This window comes from Vulpes vulpes, chromosome 4, assembly GCF_048418805.1.
Source record: "Vulpes vulpes isolate BD-2025 chromosome 4, VulVul3, whole genome shotgun sequence".
Classification (NCBI taxonomy): domain Eukaryota; kingdom Metazoa; phylum Chordata; class Mammalia; order Carnivora; family Canidae; genus Vulpes; species Vulpes vulpes.
In genome coordinates, this window is record NC_132783.1 from 31,908,660 (window position 1) to 31,929,476 (window position 20,817).

General features: G+C 38.0%; 1 protein-coding gene across 1 annotated transcript in view; it reads left to right on the top strand.

Moving 5' to 3' along the window:
* Positions 1-695: 695 nt before the first annotated feature.
* Positions 696-20,817, top strand: part of ARSJ (arylsulfatase family member J) — a 75,282-nt gene continuing 55,160 nt past the window's right edge. Inside the window, exon 1 of the mRNA XM_026013468.2 lies at positions 696-1,426. Within this exon, the coding sequence (XP_025869253.1) occupies positions 1,035-1,426 (392 nt within the window). The 5' untranslated portion in view covers positions 696-1,034. The remainder of the gene's footprint in view (positions 1,427-20,817) is intronic.

The window sequence follows — 20,817 nt, forward strand, 5'->3', positions numbered from 1 at the left end:
AAGACCGAACCTCTCAACCAAGACCGCACCCTCCCCGCCTCCTGGAGGAGCTAACGCCGAGAGTACGGGTCTGTGATTCACCGGACACAGAGGGAGGAGGGGGGAGGGAGGCGGCGGCGGCAGAGACCGGCCGGTGCCAAGACGAAGCTCAGTCGCCGGCAGAGCGCACCCGTGCGTCCGCGCCCGCCGCGCCCACCGCGCCCGCTGCGAGCGCCGGCTCCGCGGGGGCCAGGGGGCGCTCCGCCCCCCACGCGCTCCCGCCCCCCACGCGCTCCCGCGGCCCGGACACCCGGAGCGCCCGGAGCGCCCGGAGCACCCGGCGTTCCCGCCGCACGGGGCTGGTTGGCCGTGGCAAGAAGTCCGGGGACCGCGCTTGCTTTGGTTCCCCCCTCACTTCGCCGCCTAGTGTCGGGGAGCTTGGCCGACGCCTTGGAGAGGACCGGGAGAAACAGGGAGCCTGCCAAAGTGGAGAAAGGGGTCAGGAAGTCGGTCCGCCGCGGGCCGCGGGCTACCTGCTGGGGTGCGAGCGGGGCGCGGCGGCTCGGCCTGCGGAGCTTTCCCGGCGAGGGGCCCCCGGAGCGCCCCGACCCGCGCGCGCGCGCCCCCGGCCGCCCCCGGCCGCCCCCGTCCCCAACCTCCGGGGCGCTCGGGCCTCAAAAGTCCCCACCCCCACCCCCACCCCCTCGGGGATTCCCGGTTCCTTACGAGGCTTTCTCCCGAGAACTTTGGGGTGTTGGCATTAACTTTCGGGTGTGCGTGCGTGTGCAAGCCGCTCGGGGGAGCGAGGAGGAGGAAGTGAACTTTGACGGAGAAGAGCGACTGTTTTTCCGACGTCTCGTCACCCGCAGAAGGTGAAGGCTGCTGGATGTGGTGACAGCTGCGAGCTGGAGCGCGGGACTCCTTTCCGGGTGGACGCAGCCCGCCGCCGGTTCGGTCTCCCCCTCCCGCGTGCATGTGTGCGGCGGCGGCGGCGGCGGCGGCGCGCGGTTCTGCGCGTGGTTCTGCGCGTGGAGCCTCAGCCGCGACCCCAGTGAATGGCCCCCGGGGCCCCTGCGGAGCCTGCGCCTCCGCCGCCAGCCTGGGTCGGGCCGGGAAAGATGCTAGCGATGGGGGCGCTGGCAGCCGTCTGGGTCCTCAGCCTCCTCACCTACGGTTACCTGTCCTGGGGCCAGGGCTTGGAGGAAGAGGAGGGAGGGCCCTTGCGAGCTCAGTCTGGAGAGATCCCGGAGCCCAGCACGACTGCCACCTCCCAGCCCCATCTCATTTTCATCCTAGCGGATGATCAGGGATTTAGAGATGTGGGTTACCACGGCTCTGAGATAAAGACGCCCACCCTGGACAAGCTCGCGGCCGAAGGAGTTAAACTGGAGAACTACTATGTCCAGCCTATTTGCACACCGTCCAGGAGTCAGTTTATTACTGGAAAGTAAGTGTTACCGCTTCATACATTTGTTCCTTGGAGAAATCTTAAGCATTTAATCGAGACCCAGCTCCTAATTTAAAGGAGTGACAGAGAATATGGGAAACGAGTGGATGAATGAAATGTGGGTATTGAGCTGTGGTGAGTATTACATGGGATGCCCTCCCTCTTAGTGATCTTGAACGTCTCCTCTCTGGTCTAGTAGCATTTTGCTTATTCTCAGGAGCCCGCTGTGAAGTGCCCTCCACGTTTTTGAATGAGATCTGGACTTGTAAAGTCTCACCTACCAACCAGATGTCTCCAGAAGGGGTCTCCTTTTCCAAATCTATTTTGGCTTTTGAGCATGCTCAGATTTGTTTCAGGCGTCACAATACAATTCACAAACACCATCGTTGATAAGAAAGGTCTGCAACTCTTGGTTTGTTCTTAAATCTAGAATTGAGTCATCAAAGCCATAGGTCTTCGCGGACATAAAAGGGGCCAAAGAAACAGAGGGAAAGCAATGTAAAATCTGCCTGCCAATGACTCTCTCTGGGTCTTTGATAGGTAATTTTATCTAACTGGATCAGTGAAGAGGGCCTTGTGTGATTACCAAGGCAGTTCTCAAGTGCAAGGAAATTCAATGATAAATGTTCAACAGGATTCAAATTTCATCTAAAGTTTTCTGCCATTCCTCACTTCTGTGAATTTTCTGTTTAACTCTGAGAAAAATCGGGTTATTTGGGCGCTTAAGGAAAGCATTTTTAATATTGTTGCCTTGCTATATAGCTAACCTGTCACTTAAGGCATTCGCTCATTTTCATATTCTAATTCTATCCTATTAGGCATTCGCTCATTTTCATATTCTAATTCTGTCCTATTAGAATATAGGTCACTGTTACTGATTTGAACGTCCAGAGTTAGCCTGTGGAACAGAGAGAGACTGGGAGGTCTGGAGGTCAAGCTACCACTGGACACAGGTAGAAGAGAAGCCTTAGTGGTTCAGCATATATGTCCCGTGATTTCAGTCTCAGAGAACTCTGCTTCAGTGAAGTTGTTCTTGGAATTGGATCCTATAAAAGTAGCCAGTATCCATTGGAAAAATAAAGATTATTTTGTAAGAATCTCTGTCTTGCAGAGACTTTTGCTTACGGCATGATTTCCATTGCTTAGCAAACTGTCAGAACTTAGCATCACTGCCAGAAAAGAAAAGAAAAAAATCCTGTCCTTTCCTTTCTTGAGGAAGAAAGATTAAAAAAAAAAAGTCCCCGTGTACTTCAGAATCATTTTAAAGGTTATTTGTGGCATCAGAAAGTCAAGGGCATTTGATATTCATGAAAGAGTGGATTTTTGGCTGGAAAATAAGTCCATCTGGTGGCCTGCAGGTCAAGTTGTTCATGTCTAATCCCAACCACTCTTATTTTGGCTTATGAAATAAATGTGTCATAAAAGCTCACTGAACCTCTTCAACTAGTTGAGAAAGTTTAGATTTACTGGGACAGCCAATGGTAGCTGTAAATATGTACGTGAATTATATGAACTTATCTCTCACAGTAGAGCATATGCTTTAAGGCTTTAGTCTCCAAACATTTAGTTCCTAAACATTATTTTTGCACTAATAAAATGTCTAGGTTTTATCTTTTAATCTTTGTTTACTTAACAACGTGAAACAGAAATGAAGTTAGAAATAATTCCTAACTTTTTTCTCTTTTAATTGAAGATGATATACAATATTGCATTTGTTTTAGACATACAACATACTGATGCAACAACTCTATACATTATGGTATGCTCATCACAGTGTAGATAATTTTTCTCTTTTGTCAAACCTTGAGTCCCTTGTTCTTTCAATGCAATCAGACATCTAATGTAAAGATTTATTCTCCTATTAAAATTTTCTATTCGTGCAACAAATTGTGTAACTGTTTTATAGACAGAAAGTTAAAATAGATGCTATAATTTGATTTAAATTCTTATTTGACTAAACAGTTGAAGACATTTTCAGTGCAGTTCTCTTTTTAGACTGAACTTTCCTTTAGATGAACACAAATATTAAGAAGAAAGTAGTTATAGGAGCCTAGTTGTGGAACTACTATTAATTGTGCAGAGCCAGGGATTTTGGTCATTTGTCCTCTCCATGAGCACATGTGTATACTCTCTGGATCTTCTAAACTAAAACAAAACAAAACAAAAACAAAAAGCAATAAAAACCTGACTTATTATGTAAAATATGAAAGGATTCAAATGTTTTCATGTTTATAAAGAAAGTTAAGTGGATTAAAACTGAAGCAATTTTTAGTGCTATTAACAAAACAAGACTCCTTTTATATTTTTGCTGGAGTCAAAATGTAAAAACCTATTCCTTTATACTGCACAAATGTGTAACAAATTCCAGATTTCTCTAATAATTTATTATCATACACGTCTGGCAATGCTGAATATCACACTGTCAGCAAGCATTTACTGTATGCAGATCCCTGTATTGGAGCTCTGAGGAACAAGAGGTAAGCCTTAATGTCTGAATAGTGGCCTTCAAATTCAAGTCTACAAAAATAATCACTCAAAAGCCTAGTTAAAATGCAGATTTCCAGGCCTAACTAGCAATTCAGCTTTAGCAGGTCTGGGGTTGAGCCCAGAAATCAATAGTGATTTAACAAACACCTCATTTCTGATATTAACACTATTATTACAAATTAAGGGTATTATTATTATTAAGTGCTAGCAGCCACTATTCCAGGATAATACATTTTTATCTCATTTAATCTTTATAACACTGTATGAGATAACTGCTGTTGTTATCTTCATTTTATATAGTTATAGTGAAAAATTTCAAGAGAGGTAGTAAATGCAGGAGTTGCATCCTGTGTGTTCAAAGTTGGCGTGGTGATAAAAAGGTGGACTGAGAAAGTGGCTGCCTATGTATGATTCATTTCAAAGTAATTTTTCTCACTTTTTGTTTTGTTTTTCACAGTTTTAACAAATAAAGACATGGATAAATGGCATCACTTCTTATTAAAAGAGAATATAGTAAAGGCTTCTGGAAGAGAACTAAAAGTTTTCCAAAATTTAGGGGTGCCTGGGTGACTGAGTCAGTTGAGCATTTCGTCCGACTTTTGATTTCCACTCTGGTCATGATCTCAGGGTCATAAAATTGAGCCAGGCATCGGGCTCCGCACTCAGTGTAGAGTCTGCTTGAGGATTCTCTCTCTCTCTCTCTCTCTCTCTCTCCTTGAGAATTCTCTCTCTCTCTCTCTCTCTTCCCCATCTCCCACACACTCTCTCTCTCTCAAATAAATAAATCTTAAAAAAAGAAAAAGGTTTTGTAAATTTATACATGCATTTTATGCAGACTTTAAAGTAGGAAAAATTGGCAATCTGAACTGCATTTATATTTTTGCAATAATTTTGGTTTTTGACTATTTTGTTATTGATTTTTCTACTTGAAATACCATGCTTTTTTTTTTTTTAAAAGATTTCATTTATTTATTCATGAGAGACCCAAAGAGAGAGATGCAGAGACATAGGCAGAGGGAGAAGCAGGCTCCATGCAGGGAGCCTGATGTGGGACACAATCCGGGAACTCCAGGATCACGCCCTTGGGTGGAAGGCAGACGCTCAACCTCTGAGCCACCCAGGGATCCCCTTGAAATACCATGTTGATCTCCTTGAAATACCTTTATAAAGCAAAGGTAACTCAGATGTGTATTTGTAATAGGATATTTGATAAATTCATTTGTGTTAAAACAACCCCTGCTTCTTGCTGAGGGTAATCACTCTCCCAACTTCTAACACCTCAGGTTAATTTTTGGCTGTATTTTAATGCAATTATAGAAAATGTACTCTTTCATGTCTGACTTCTTTCTCTTAACATGTTTGTAAAATTTTTCCATGTTATTGCCTGTAGATATAATTCATTCATCCTCATTACTGACCAGTGTTCTTCTGTATAAATATAATACAATTAATTTGTCCATTCTACTGTTGACAGACATTAGGGTAGTTTCAAGTGTTGGGCCATTATGAATACTGCTGCCATGAATGTATTTTTATGTGCTTGTTGATGAACATATGTATATGTTTCTCTTGGATAACCATCAAGAACTTTGATTGCTGGGTTATGGGAAAGTGTGTTTTCATTTGCTGTAGCTGCTGCGCAACAGTTTCCCAAAGTGATTCCACCAGTTTACACTCTTATCAACACACACTCTTAGCAGTGTATGGAGAGTTGTATTTGTTTCACATCTTTGTCAACATTTGATATTTTCTTCTTCAATTTAGTCATTCTGGTTGTTATGCCCTGGTATACTATCATGGATTAAATTTGCATGTCTCTGATGACTAATGAAGTTGAGTATCTTTTTGTATTTTTATGACTACTTGAATTTTCCCTTTTAAGAGATATTTATTTAAGTCTTGGCCTATTTTCTCATTAGGTGATTGTTCTTCCTTGTTGATTTGTGGTAATTATTTATATGTTCTGTTTCTTTGTCAGATTTTTGTACTGCAGATGTCTTCTTCCATTCTGTGGCTTACTTTTTCACTCTTAATAGTGTTTTTTGATGAGCAGAAGGTTTTAATTTTATTGTAGTCAAAATAATTATCTTTTTCTTCTTCTGTCCTACTTAAGATATCTTTGACTAAATCAAGATCATGACAGTGGTCTTTTTTTCCTAAATGTTTTATTGTTTTATTTTTATATTTAGATCTATAATTTATCTGAAATTAATTTTCTCTTATGATATGTCAGGGTTCAAGATTATTTTTTTTCTATGTGTACCTCCATTTGGCTCACACTATTTATTAAAAAGACCATACTTTCTCCACTACACTGTAGTGTCACTTTTTCATAAATCAGAAAAATGTAGATGTTTGGGTCTATTTCTGGACTCTATTCTGTTCCATTAGTCTCTTTGTCTATCCTTGTGCCAATAATACATTCTTAACTATTAGTTTTATAATATTGATGTCTGGAATGTAAGTTCTCGTACTTGTTCTCCTTCAAAATTGCCTTAGCTCTTCTTTAATAGTTCATTCATTTTAATATAAAAGAAGGGAAAATATGGATGTACAAATGCAAATAAGTTGGAAGATTCGGTTTTGGAGTATGAAGTAGTTCTTTTTTAAATTATTCTACTTTCAAAGTGAAATAACAAATGAGGTCATTAGCTGAGAATAAAGATCTGGAGGTTTAAATACAGAAATAGAAAATATTCCTCCAGGAGAATGAGAAAGTGAATTAAGTAGAGAAATGCTATACAAAAACAGGGCATTCAACTGAGCCCACTTGAGATTTGTGGTCATAAATTTAAACAGAGACAAGTCATAATTTGTTTGTTTTTCTTGTGCCATGGCCAGGTGCTGTGCAGAAGAAGCGTCATTGAAGAGGTAGATTCAACTAGATTTGGGGCTTTGCCAAATGAATGAAGTAGGACCATGGACTCTAAATTGGCAAGGAAAAGGGGAAGACAATAAGAGGTTTATGTTCTCTAAGAAATTATCAGGGTCAGTGAATTGACTATCTGGCTGGGGTTGAAGTGAGGACACTATAATAAACTTGGAATGCTAGATAGATAATGGTAGTTGGAGAAGTGCGTGCCTGGAATCAAAATTGTGTGAGTGGTACAGTTTTGGGCAATTACAGGGGAATGAATGCTAAGGTGAAATAGAAGAAAACATCTTAAGAAATGAGGAAGGCAACATTTTAGAAGGGCAACGTGTTAGATAGATCACTTCAGTGTACATTAAAATCATTAACAACAATGGGAGAAGCAGTATTGAAGAGGATGGTGAACCAAGTGGTGCAATCATTTATGACTGGGAGATAAGGGGCAGGGTTTGGAAGTGGGTGGGTAACGGAGTAAAACAGAAGAAATAGTCTATAGTCTGCTACCTTGCTTTTCAAAAGAGTTGGGCTTTTAAAAAAAACAAGAGCCAAAATTGCCAAAAGTGCCAGTGAAGAACTAGGAGGACACTCATCCGTGCTTCAGGCTCTGTGATAATTGGGGTAGGGGTAAAAGAACAGCCCCAAATTGAGAGGATATCAGGAATGCCCAGCAATCAACTAAAACAAGAAGGTGGGAAGAAAGTCCAAGAAAGAGAGGAGGTCATAGTACATTTTGCCAGTGACAGACTTTCAGTAACAAAAGTCTTCTTGGCAAGGGTTAGGGAGTTAGTAGCAGAGAGGGGTTGATGTAGAGTAGAGATGTACAGAGATATATGGAGATTAGAACCTGAATGAAAGAAGATACATTGGGAAGATTGAAGTTAGAGTGAAAACATAACTGGCGTTGAAAGGCATGGTACGAGTTTTTTCCAGATGATCTCCAAGGAAATGATGTGTTCAGTTTTAATTATGGTCTCATTCTGGAAATTGACTGAGCCCCTGACCCTTCATCACCAACTACTGCAGCCATACTGTGTACAGTCAGGCATACTGTCAGGAGCCCTGGGACCTCATTTGGTCCAGGAAGAGAGGATCCATATAGGCCTTGTCTGTATCCTGCAATGGGCTGTACAGGCAGGGAAACATGTCTTTTAGGAGTTTACAAACTATTTTTTCTGGATATGAAATTATCAATTAACAATTATTTTAGTGTTGAAAACTCTGAAAAAGTAATTGAATTCTTTTAGCCCCTCTCACAGAGATTCAAGGACACTAAGGGGATTAGGATTTGATTATTCCATTTCATAGGCATGTGGGTACATATACACATTTCCCCTCCACTTCTATCATAAACATAACATCGTCATGCATGCTTTCTCTTCCATCCACTTCTTTTATCCAAAGCCTGATTTTAAGTAGTGTTCTATACACTGAGAGTACACAATAAATATCAGTTGCTAAGAGTTCACTTATTGCATTTGTAAATATTTAGTTAATGCATAAACATCTAGAGAAATGTTTATGGTTAGAAGTTTAGAAGAAACAGAATTGTTTTCCAAGGCTCACTTTAGCTTTGGGAAATGAATACAACAACAAATGGAGAGGATGGCTTTCAAGCCTCACATATCCATTTCAAAAAGAACAGCTCTATTGAGGAGACCATTCAACAAATAGCTGCCTATTCCTGTTTGACCTCATGGGTTTTTCTGACAGTAGAATCATGGTCAAGTGAGCTATTGGCACACTCTTGTGATCAAAGTCCCTAATTTTAAATGAGTCTTTTAAAAAAGATTCCCTTTGAAATGAACCTCTATTCAGGTAATCCTGGATGAGTTTCCTGAGTGGCTGTTCTGAAAGCTGGAAATTTGTACAGGTGTGGAGAGTTGAGAACATTTTGTTTCATCCAAATGACCTCTCCCAGAGATCAAAGGTGGTAGAAGCAAAAGACTCAGAGCCCCTGCTTCTAATATGAGCTCATTATGAAAGCCTCTTTTATTTAAAAGTTTGGTTTCATTCAGATTTTGTCTCACAGCAATATTCCAGAATTAATTCCACTGTAATCTTTTTCTGTATTTCACTTTGATATAATTAGAATATGTTGCAATGTTCTTTTATCCTTCTAGATAGTAAATAATCCCGGTAGAGACCATCATTCCCCTGTGTGCTCAATGGCAAAAAAAGACTTTTTACCTCTAATCATTTACTCCTTCTGTCTTCTAATTCGCCCAGCATATTTGCTTTACTCAGACATGACTCTCATTACATCACCAGCCTTAGTAAACATGCTCCCTGGTTCGCCACTGACTACCACAGAATGGGAACAGAAATTGTTTACTGACACTTATTGTGCCAGTCACTTTTCAAACATCCTGCCATTTGATCTTCACACCTTCATTGAGGTGAAATATTTTTATTATTTTGGAAAATATTTATGAGATGTTTAATAAATGTCTTCCTTCCATGGACGATATATAAAAGTTATAGAGAAATATCTAAATTGATCACACAGCTTGTAAGCAGCAGAGCCTGTATTTAAACCTAAATTTGTGTGGCTTCAAAAAGGCCCCTGGTGTTTTCATCCCCTCATTCTGCCCAATATGAAAAGTGTAAGCACCTTTGTCCAGTCTGTAAAAAAGTTTTTAGCTGTGTTTTCTCCTCTCAACCTTCACACTCCCCTCTTGCAAAAAGGATGATTCATTGTTTCTTGAACACATTCCACACTTCACTTTCTTCCTCCTTTTGCCCATACGGTTTCCACTCCTTGGAATTCATGCCCTATCTCTCTTTGCCCAAATGCCAGCTGCTCAGACTCACCTAAAATGCTATCCATCCTGTACAGCTTTCCATGATTCCTTATCCAGAAAGAATTTATTCCAGTGATGACCTTTCATAATTCTTTCTATTACTATCTTACTACGCATGATTTCCACGTCGTTCATAGCTGTCACTGGCCCTCATACCTCCCTTCCAGTCCTCAGAGCAGACTCTGATTTATAATCTCCCATGAATCTCACAGTGCTTCGTACTAATAGGCAGTAAGTATACATGTGAAGAATGAATGAATGAATGAATGGATGAATGATTATGTATGTCCCTCTGACAGGCAATGTGATAGAGCAGAATAGCATAGAATTTATAGTGAGGAAATCTCACTATAAATTGATTCAGTGTTGATTCAGTGAACAAATTCCTGACTGTGTTATCCTGAATAAGTAGTTTAAACTAAGACTCTGTGGTTTCACTGTGGAATAAGGATATTATTTGTATTACCAACCTTAAATTGAGGAAATATGTGAAAACAGTTCAAAAATTTTTAAAGATTTTCATAGCTTTTAAGTAAAAATTCTTTTAAATTTAGAGCTACAGCTCCATAATTTTCAACCATATACAAACTTTAAAGGAACTGTTTGTTCTTTTTTAAAGTTTTCTGTGATACAGTCCTATCTCTTTTCCAATTTCAATTGATCAGTGCAAAGAATTGAAATTAAATCCCATATGTTTTAATTTCTATACACAGATTTTTTTTCACATGATATTGTTAGTTCTGAGATGTTCAAGAAGGTTATTGGGGCTTTTTTTTTCTTTTTCAATTTCTGTACTTGGAGATTGTGTTATTGTCCTTGTGCTTGGAAGAATCTGAATGAACTCTATAAGCTTGTGACTACTGAAAGCAAATGCATCTTTAAACAATGACATTAAGAGTATAACATACTAAATGAGAATAAATGAAAATAGGGTAATGAAAAGGCCAGTGATTAATTACTTCAAATCCTTCAATCAACAATAGCGTTAAAATTTTATTGAATATCATTAACACCTCTCATTCAAATTTGAATGTCGGTTCACCCTAGGGACTACCATTCAGCAGGTACTCAATAAATAGTTTTGAATTAAGATGTTGCTCTTGGCTTCATGGGAATTGAAATTTTATATGCTCTATGACCACTATTTCAGTCACCGCCCCCCCCCCCCAAGTGATTGTATTGCCTGCAGCATCTGCCTCGAACACTAGGACCTGGTGAAATTTCAACACAGTTGAAATCATATCACTCCCCTGGTCATAATCTTTTAGCAACTGCCATTACCTGTAGGCTAAAGTCCCATTCTATAAAGAAATCCCTAAGCATTTCTATATTAGAACCTTCAACATATGGCTTCTGATAAGGTTCTGGTGCAATCTCCTAACACGTTCCGATTTATATATTTTCTGGATTGTCACCGCCAAGGTACTTGTACTTTTCCACAAGGGCTATGCCCTCAACTTCCCTGTTTCCATATAAGCAGGTTTCTCTTACTAGAATATCACTCATTCTCTTCATTGCATCTCTCCAGACCCTCTACTACCTTCATCTCCAATCTTTCTCTGACCACTTTCTCACCTCACACCAGGCAGAGTCAACTGCAATCTTCTCTGTCCCTACAGCCTCTCCTCTTTATGTTTTTATAATATTTGTAATGATTTATGTACCTATTTCCTCTCAATTCCAAAACGTACAAAAGCACATTAAACTGTAAACTTCTGCTTTTTAAAAAATTTTGTTTATCTAAGAAAGAGAGAGAGAGCAAGGGAGGGGAAGAGGGAGAGAATCTCAAGCAGATTCCACACTGAGCAGAGAGCCCAAAGTGGGGCTTGACATCACAAACCTGAGATCATGACCTGAGCTGAAAGAGTCAGATGCTCAACTGATTGAGCTACTCAGATGCCCCTAAACTGTAAACTTCTTACAACATAGTTTGGTTTTTTTTGAAAAAACATATCCTATTGATTAAAAGGAAGAATCCTGTAAGATATCAGACACATAACTTAAGTTTTATATGCCTCATTTCCTCATGGGAAAATGGCCATGATAATTATATATAAAACCTTGATCATCTTGGTTATTATCTTCATGCTGGACTTTAAGCTATCCCACAAACAGTGAATGTTGATAAGCAGACTCTCAATAAATATTTCTTCAATGATTGTACTGAATCAAGTGAAAAGGTCTTAATGAGAAGATATTCAAAAATATGTTAAGTGCTTTATGGGCGACATACATGAGTTATTCTAAATTTTAGGAGTTTCCATATTTTTCAATGATTAGTACTGTGGCTTAAAATTTTAAAGGAATGTTTCAATTTAAAAATTGTCAACATCTGCATCACCATTGCTGATCAACTGAGATTTGATACTATATTTCATAAAGTTAGGTGGACATAAATATTTAGATTGGTAACATTTTAACAATTGTTCAAGTGTAATTTTAAACTTTATCATGTTCACAGAAAGCAACGATGTTAAGTGGAAGTTATTTGGGAAGCAGTGTGTAATGTGGAAAGAACAGTAGGCATAGAGTTGAAGACCTGGGTCTAAACGCCAGTTTTCACCTATGGTGAAACCTTAGGTAGGTTACTTCATGCCCTTGAGTCTCCTCATCAAATGAGAGTTTAGGAACTAATTCTCAGGTTTGGTTATCATATTAAATGAGACCATGTTGGTGAAAGCACATAGAATATTGCCTGACATATAATATAGATGCTCAATACATTCTAGTTTTAGGTTTAACTGAATTCTACAGGGCATTTATTTTGAACAAAAAAGGAAAAGTTTTTTTTCTAAAGTCTCAACTACTGTTTTAATTTTTTTAAAAAGTAAAAGATTTTATTTATCTATTCATGAGAGACACAGAGAAAGAGAGGCAGAGACATAGGCAGAGGGAGAAGTAGGCTCCATGCAGGGAGCCCAAGGTGGGACTCCATCCTGGGACTCCAGGATCATGCCCTGAGCCAAAAGCACTCAAACACTGAGCCACCCAGGCATCCCTACTCTTTTAATTTTTTTCCAAAGTAGGGATGTGTACAGCCTTACCAAAAATTGTGATAATACTCACAAACCTTTTGCAAATGTTTACTTTATATAGGCTTTATACACCTTTTCTTGAGTATGATGTGATATGACAGCCAACATACAGATAGAATTCTTAGAATTCAAAGGGGTGTCACACATAATTTTTTTCCAACCCCTTCACTTTATGACAATGAATAGGACTCTTCCTTCCACTGACTAAACAAAATCAATAATATCACATCTCTATTATAATACCAACACCAATCTGCCAACCACTTTGGCCTAGTAAGAGACAAGCCAGAAGATATTCACTAGGTCATTGTCCCCTTACTGAGGAGACATATTAATGTGCTTTTCTCAATATTTGGTTGTTCTCAGACTTGATTGGAGAGGTTAAGGGAACCAGATTTGGATGAGAAAGAGGCTCAGGAAACTAACTGGACCCTATGGGAGTTCTGGATTGTTCTGTGCACAGTGTCCAAACAGGCTTTGTGAGCATGGTTTGGCAACATTTTATGCCCAATAAGGTCCACCCAAGAGGTACACATAGCAGCAAGAACATAAGTGGCAGTCAATACTTGAGTAAATCCACGACCACAAATCCAAAATAGGCACTCAAAAGTGCCCAGTGATTTTTTTAACTTCCTCTAGTATGTGTTCCATTCTTTAGAACTACTATTTCAAAATTTCTCATCTCCTCAGACTGACAATATCCTCTCATCAGCTCATTATCTTATTTCAAAATTCCATTGACAGAAACAATAATGAATAATCTATGCCATAATATTAATGTATACTATATCTATAATTTTAACATTTTAATACATCTGTAATTTATCAGAAATTTATAAAAAGATTTGCCATAATCTTGGATCTGAAGACCTCAAAAAATTTTAAATTGTTTTATCAGACATTAAAAAATTATCTTTGGGGTTGAATATTTTAAGATTAAAGACTGTGTTATATCCTTTGAATACAGCAGGTTCTTGCAAAGAATAAGGCTATCATAAAAGAATGTGAACTGAGTGTATCAGACTCATCAGATTAAGTCTTTTTTAGTTTAGGGCACATGGATGGCTTAATTGGATAAGCATGACTCTTGATTTTGGCTCAAGTCATGATCTCAGGGTTGTGAGATCCAGCCCATGTCAGGCTCCCCACTGGGCATTGAGCTTGCTTAAGATTCTGTTTCCCTCTGCCCCTCCCACCATAGGGAAGATTTTGTTAGTTTAGAAATTATTTAACACACTTGAAAATATAAGCTCAAATACTTGAAATCAGTTGTCATTTGTTTGTTTATTTATTTTCTGTTTTGGTTCTAGTTTGATTGTCTTTCAGTGCTCTGATGTGTAATTTAATCATAAATTTTTCTAAATAAAAGATTTAGTTGAAGATAAAATCTTGGGAATAGAGATATATCATTTATTTGACACTTAACAACTGTTAAAATATATATATATGTATGTATATATATATTACCCTATAATATACATTCTCTAATTTGTCTATGTATGAATATTTCTCCTTCTCCCAATATGTATATAGGCTTCATAACTCAGGGGTAATTATTATTATCCACATTTTATATATGAAGAAATCAAGCTCATAGAAGTAAAATATTTTGGCCAAGATACCATAATAAGTAATAAGGCTAGAATTCCAACCCTAACACTATGATTGTTCTATTATACTACTCCGATTGTTGACAAGGTGGGGTTTAGTATAGCTGCATACCTACTCTTTAAAGTAGAAATCAATAAGTACCTTATTCTTGCAAAGCCACAATAAGCTAAAATAGAGCCTTTCTAAAAAACAGGAACTAATTTTCAAACTGGCTTTCCCATACAATTTGGGGAAATTGGAATAAGTTCTTATTATTCATTTGTTTCATATCTAAATTAAGGATGACACTATTTGTTTACCTTTCAAAATTTGTAATACTTATATTATTAATCAAACTACACTTTCTCATATTGAGAGGAAACCAAGAATTTAAATGGTCCATAAGGGATTTAAAATATAATCCCAGCTCTATTTTTGTTACTATGTTTTGAAGCAATAGTGTTTAGTGCCTGGTAAAAGGTTTTGTTTAAATTCAACTTTGAAAAGTTTTAAGGAATTTTTTCATATGTACTGTTGACCCTAACCTCTTAAATATTAACAGTTAGACATTTAGAATTGTAAGATGTACATGATAGTGCAATGCATAAGAATCACCTGGAGAATTTGTTAAAAACTTCATTCCTCTAGGCTCCACCCAGAAATTTTGTTTTAGAAGTTTCTGGGTGGTGCCTGAAATTCTTCATTTTCAGTAAACAGCCTGATGATAATGAAGTTGCTGGTCTGGGGACCACAATGAGTACTGAGTTATACTGCAATACAGTTTTCACCTCTAAAGCTCCATGACTGTTTATTACCATCTTTACTTCTTTATTTTTTAACCACCATTTAACACCCACTCTATGCATAAGACTGTTTAATTTAAATGCCATCCAAGGGGCAAGTGCAGTTAATTTATGTGGCTTTCTTTATATCCTCTACAGTTGAAGGCTTGTTTCAGGTTACATAGATCTGGCTCCTGGAAGAGACAGCTTCTCTATTAAGGTGCTTATGCTCTCCTACAAAATGAATGATAAAAAGATTCCTATTTTGGGCAAAGTAATTGGCTCAAGACCAAAAGTAACTGAATTTCTGAGAACTAAATCATGAAATTAAAGGTGTTAGGAAATACAGATATTTTAGTACATTGTTCTCTTTTAGAACTTTTACCACAATGCCGACTTAGAGAAAATGGACATTTATTTCGAGGTCTTGTTTAAATCCATAAATTAAGAATTTGACCTAGTTTGCATCAGTTTCAGTATGAATAAAGATATATCTTGATTTTGTAAAGTGTTGTAGCTGGTCTGAATTAGCTGAGGAATACCTTTAAATGAAATTGGGTCATTTGGTTCAGTAGTCAGATTTGCTAAAATAAAGCAGTGATTTGACTTTAACAATAGAACTTCCCAGATTCTCTTTTCTGATATGGCTCTGAATAACCGCAGATGCCAAAATAACAAAACAAAATAAGTAAATAATTTAAAATCGAGTTTTTTAAAAAATTTTTTAGGACAATGTTAAGCCTCATCACAAATCTATGAGGAAGGTAAATGTTAATATTTCTCAGTCTTACAAAGAAGTCTTCCAAGGTTAAGTGCATACCCTTAGAAGTTCTGTAGAGGAGAAACCTATACATTGACTAGCTTGTCACACTCATGTGTAAACCTTCATGAAGCTTTCCATTACCAGTTAATGGTTTCTGAGGTTATCACCCTTGATTTCATTGGGCTTTTTATTTTTATTTCTCTGATTTCTCTGAAATTCATTCAGCATTCATTCATTCATTCAACATTGAGCACCTGCTGTTTGCCAGATACTGTTCGAGGCACTGGGAAACGTAACAGTCAACACAACCTACAAAAATCCCTGCTATCCTGACTTTTATATTTTAGTGCAAGGAGATACAAATAAGTGAAATATAGAGAATACTAGAGGACATCATGCTCTGTGAAGAACAATACAGCAGGAAAGGGGATGGGAGTTAAGAGGGCAATATTATGGAGGTCACAGAGGCTTCATTAAGAAAGGAAGTGAAAGAGAGAGTCTTGTATATTACTGCTCCAGGCAGACAGAACAGTAAATGCATTGGCCCTGTGGTAGGAGCACCTTTGATGTGTTCAGGTACCATTAAGAAGCCCGACTAGCTAGACTGATCAGAGGGAGGACAGGGGAGAGTAAGTGGAGGTGGGGTCAAGGTGGTTAAAGAAGCCAGATTCTGTAGTGCCATGCAGGCCTAGGCAGGACATGGACTTTCACTGTGAGCAAAATGGGAGCCATGGAAGGCTTAGAGTGGAGAGGTGACATGACCTAACTTAGTTTTAACTGAATTGCTTTGGTGCTTGTGTTGAGGCTAGATTGTAGATGTAAGGTTTGCAGCAGGAAGACTTGGCCCTGAAATCATCCATTAACCTAGGGGGAGATTACAGGCTGTGGAGAGGGGTGATGGAAAGCAGTAGGCTCTGAGTATATTCCACAGGTAGGCAGACAAAATATTTTTATGGACTATAGATAGGTTGGGAGGAAAAAGAGGAGTTGAGATGTCAGGAGTTGATCCTGACAATGTCAAGGTCATTCATTCTGCTATTAGCAGAAAAAAAAATGTGCTCATTCAAAAGCAGGTAAAGTTACTACTGATTACAAATCACAGGACCGCTTTCAGCAATTACATTTTATACTTCAAAGCCCACCAATAAATTAGAGCCTTTGTATTTTTTTATTTAGCAATATGGTCCAGGGAAGAGCATAGTAGGTGGGGTTAGAAGATCTGAATTTGAATTCTAGCTCAGCCAGTTAACTACTAATATTTCAACGGAAAGATAAAGCAGCACAGGGGAATATGGAGGAGGTGGCTATATCAGGGCAAGAACAGGGGCTTGCATTCTTGTTTGGCCCCAGAGACCCAGAATGACAAATTCGCTATTCCCATCACTTTGCCACCTCAGACTTGAAGACACAGACCCTGCGTATTATTAGTACGGTACCCATTATTAGTATTAGAGTTGCTCAGATGGTTGCTGAAAAAAGGAAACCCACAAGCACAGCCAATGTATAAACTGGACATTCCTCTCCATTGTCATTACACTGAAAATGTTGCTACTTCAGACGGATTAAATGTCAAGTGTATACACCACAAACACACATACATACTATGCGCATGTTTCTCCCTTTCTCTTGGATTAATGTCAAAGCCAAAGAGTCTGAGTGACACTTGGTGGTTGATTCTTCACCTGCATTTATGGAGTTATGACTTTTAAGGATTTATTTCTGGTAAGAATTTTTTTTTTTAAATTTGAGGTATGGCTTATTTTGTTTCTTAGTTTAAAAATGGCTAAAAATAGAACACCTGCTTTTATATTTAGAAAACAGTCACTTTAAAAAACTTTTCCACATTGACAATCTCTTTGTTCTCTGAGTTAATAAAATTGTTCTCTAAACAATTTATGAACCACTCTGGGTAAGTTGTATCACTGCTTCTGTGTTGCTTTCTGGGCCAAAGAGTTAACAGCTGCACAGATACAGAGACAAGCTTTAATGAGATGAATGTTTGTGTCAGTGCATTCATTCATTACCCCCTAGTATTGATATCGAAAGGTCCGCCCTCCCTCTGACATGACAGTGAGCCCAAACTTTCTCTTTCTCGGATTTTGAGGGACACGCGTTGTCAACAATTTTATACTGAAGCAAAAGAAATTTTTTAAATTATTTCTTAAAGAACACTGAATCTCAGTCTTTTACAATCTCAAATTTCTCCTCAAAATCTCTTCATTTTAAGTATTTGTGGCTAACTTTAGTGAAGCCATGCTGTCCTGTCCTGTAAGTTACCTTACTTCCCAAGTGCTGAGGCTTTTCTGGGTAGGTGTAGGGCAGTAGTGTCACGCCTCCAGATGTCTATGCAGGAACCACACAGTTCCTGCTTTGTCTCAGGGCTTCCTTTTGACCTGGAGGAGCTAGCCAGTTCACAGATTTTCTGCCACATGTAAATTGATTTATTTCCTTGCTGGACTTGAAACTTGTTCTATGACTTAGAAACTCTTTCTACTTGGAACGTTTTATTCAAGTGAGGTCTTTGAGGGAATAGCCCAGTATATAAAACAAATGAAAGTGGATAGTCTGGTAGAGGTTTCTAGCCTCAACCCCTTCCTTCTAAGGCAGGCTCAGGGACCCTCTGCCCAATCTCCAGGGTTCCTGGGTCATGGCTTGAGATCCTCGGGCTTATTTTATCTACTCTGAGGATAATTTTCCGACAGGTCAAGAAAGATACATTACTGACTTAATACTACAAATGAGTACTTTGTTGACAATGCAGCCATTCTCAAGAATAGGGAATATAGGCATTTGGTTATAACATGTAAACATTGTGACACAACAGCAGCAACCACAAAAAACCACCTAGCTCTTAAATACATCTTTTACAAGTAAATGCTTTGACAACAACCGTTTTTTTGTTTTTTGTTTTTTTTTCTTTTTACAAAGTATGCTGTTTGTTGTGATACTTTTAAAGAATTGATCATAGGTTTTAAAGATGAGGCAGTTAGTAATAATCTTAAAGTATTGTAATGCTACACTGCAGGGGCATGAAAGACTTTAATATCCAAACAGGGGTACATGGAAATACGAGGAAAATAATAATAAAGCAACAATATCTGTACGGTGGAGAAGACTTTCCAGATAATATCAGACCTTCAAGGGTATTTTTTTTCTTGTCATTTCAATAGCCCATTAGACAGGACAAGGAAGCTATTATTTAGTAACTAAGTTACAGGTAAGCATGTTGCAGAACAATTATTGAGAACTAATACTTAAAGTTTGTCCTCTTTCTATGCATAATCTATAAAATATCTACTATGATTCTACTGCCCATTACTATCTCTCTAATTCTGTATCAAGGAAATCAGTAGGAAATTGTTTAGATGAGAAATGAGAAGCTAAAAAGACATAATAATAAGAATGGAAAAGAGAACAAAACTTCAAGAGATAGTATTAGAATGCACACTGCTGAATCCCCAAATAAACATAGCTTGACATGAAAAGAGGAAAAACTGGAAGACTTTTGGACAAGTTCTCTTTAGGTGGCTGGTAGAACATATAACATTAAGCAAAGTAGACATTAATCAAAATGTAAGGTGGCAAATATTCTGACTTTTAACTATACTTTTTTCTTTATATTTGCATTCTGTCTTTCAGAAACCAAATGCCTTTTGACAATGTACAATCATATAAACACATTCTGGTGCAACAATTAATCCCACATCATTGCCATCTCACGGTAGTTGCCAAATAGTCTAAAAAATCATAGTAAATAAATATAAACTGAAACATAGCAAATGTCTGTAAAATTTTTGCTTAAATGCTACACACGATCATTGTAAATCCTACATAACTAAAAAAAAATACAGCAAAATGAAGTTCCTCTAGTAAATGTTGAAATTTAGAAAAGATAAAGCATGAAAACAGTAAGATCTTATTTCTCTCTTATCATAGCCTCTCATAAAAGCTAAAAATTCTGTCTCCTTTGAGACTGTGAAATTGTTCACAGGTTCACATATGTCCCTAACATTTTAATAGCTAACTGTCTCGGAAAGCTTTACGACTCTGACTCATGTTTGGCCAGAATGATTCAATATTAGGGAATCAATTCACTAGATCAGAACTAGTCTGTGCATTTGAAACACTAAACAGAAGATTTTTTTAAAGGAAATGTTGTACATATTTAGAAGTAAAGCTGTTAACAGAACAGAACTCTGGACTGAGGGTGAACAGAAATTATTTTCCCCCACAGTGTGCTGTTGGCTTATGAGGTTTATGTTCTGTGTGAGCCACTCAGAAAGATGTCTACAGCAATTTCAGGCAGATTACTTAATTTAACATTTGCCTGAAAAGAAATGTTCTTTTTAGACAGTTCTAGTTATTATTAAAATTTTTATAGTGCTTTTAAGTTGCTATTTTAAGAAGAAAGACATCATTTTTATCACACCTTCCCCAGAAAAAAATTAAAGCCACAAATAGCTCTGATTTTGGAAAGGTTACTAGAAAGGGTTGATGGAATAGAAATGGAGAGAGTGGTATCATCTGTGAGAGGAGTTTGAAACAAAGGCAAGAGAGAAATATTCTGGTGATTTAAAAAGTAGCAGGTTTAAAGAGGGTATTTTCAAGGTAGAGAGACATGTAGTTGAAGATGTGGGTGAAGGTAGAGTAGAAAATAAAGGGGAGCTTAGGGGAAAGTAAATCTTTAAACAAATGGAAGTGGTACATTTTGATCACGATTGCCCTCTTCTTTTGCCAATTTGAAATCTTACTTATCCTTGAAGGCCCCGATTAAAGTCTGTCTTTCTCCAAATCCTCCTCACCTTAAGCTCTGTTATGCATACATTTGGATATATATATATAATAGCTAACAATAAAATATTCAGGTTAACATCCATAGAGAAAAAAATGTAAAAGCTATGATGTAAGGGCCTGATATTTGTCAAAGTGTGAATGGTTTACAGACCTTCTGTGATCATCATAGGTGTCTGGTTTAGGGAACACAGTACAAATAGAAAAATAATTAATGGATTTCTTAATTTCCCTACACACAGGGAGATCTTAGAGCACATTTTTTCTTTA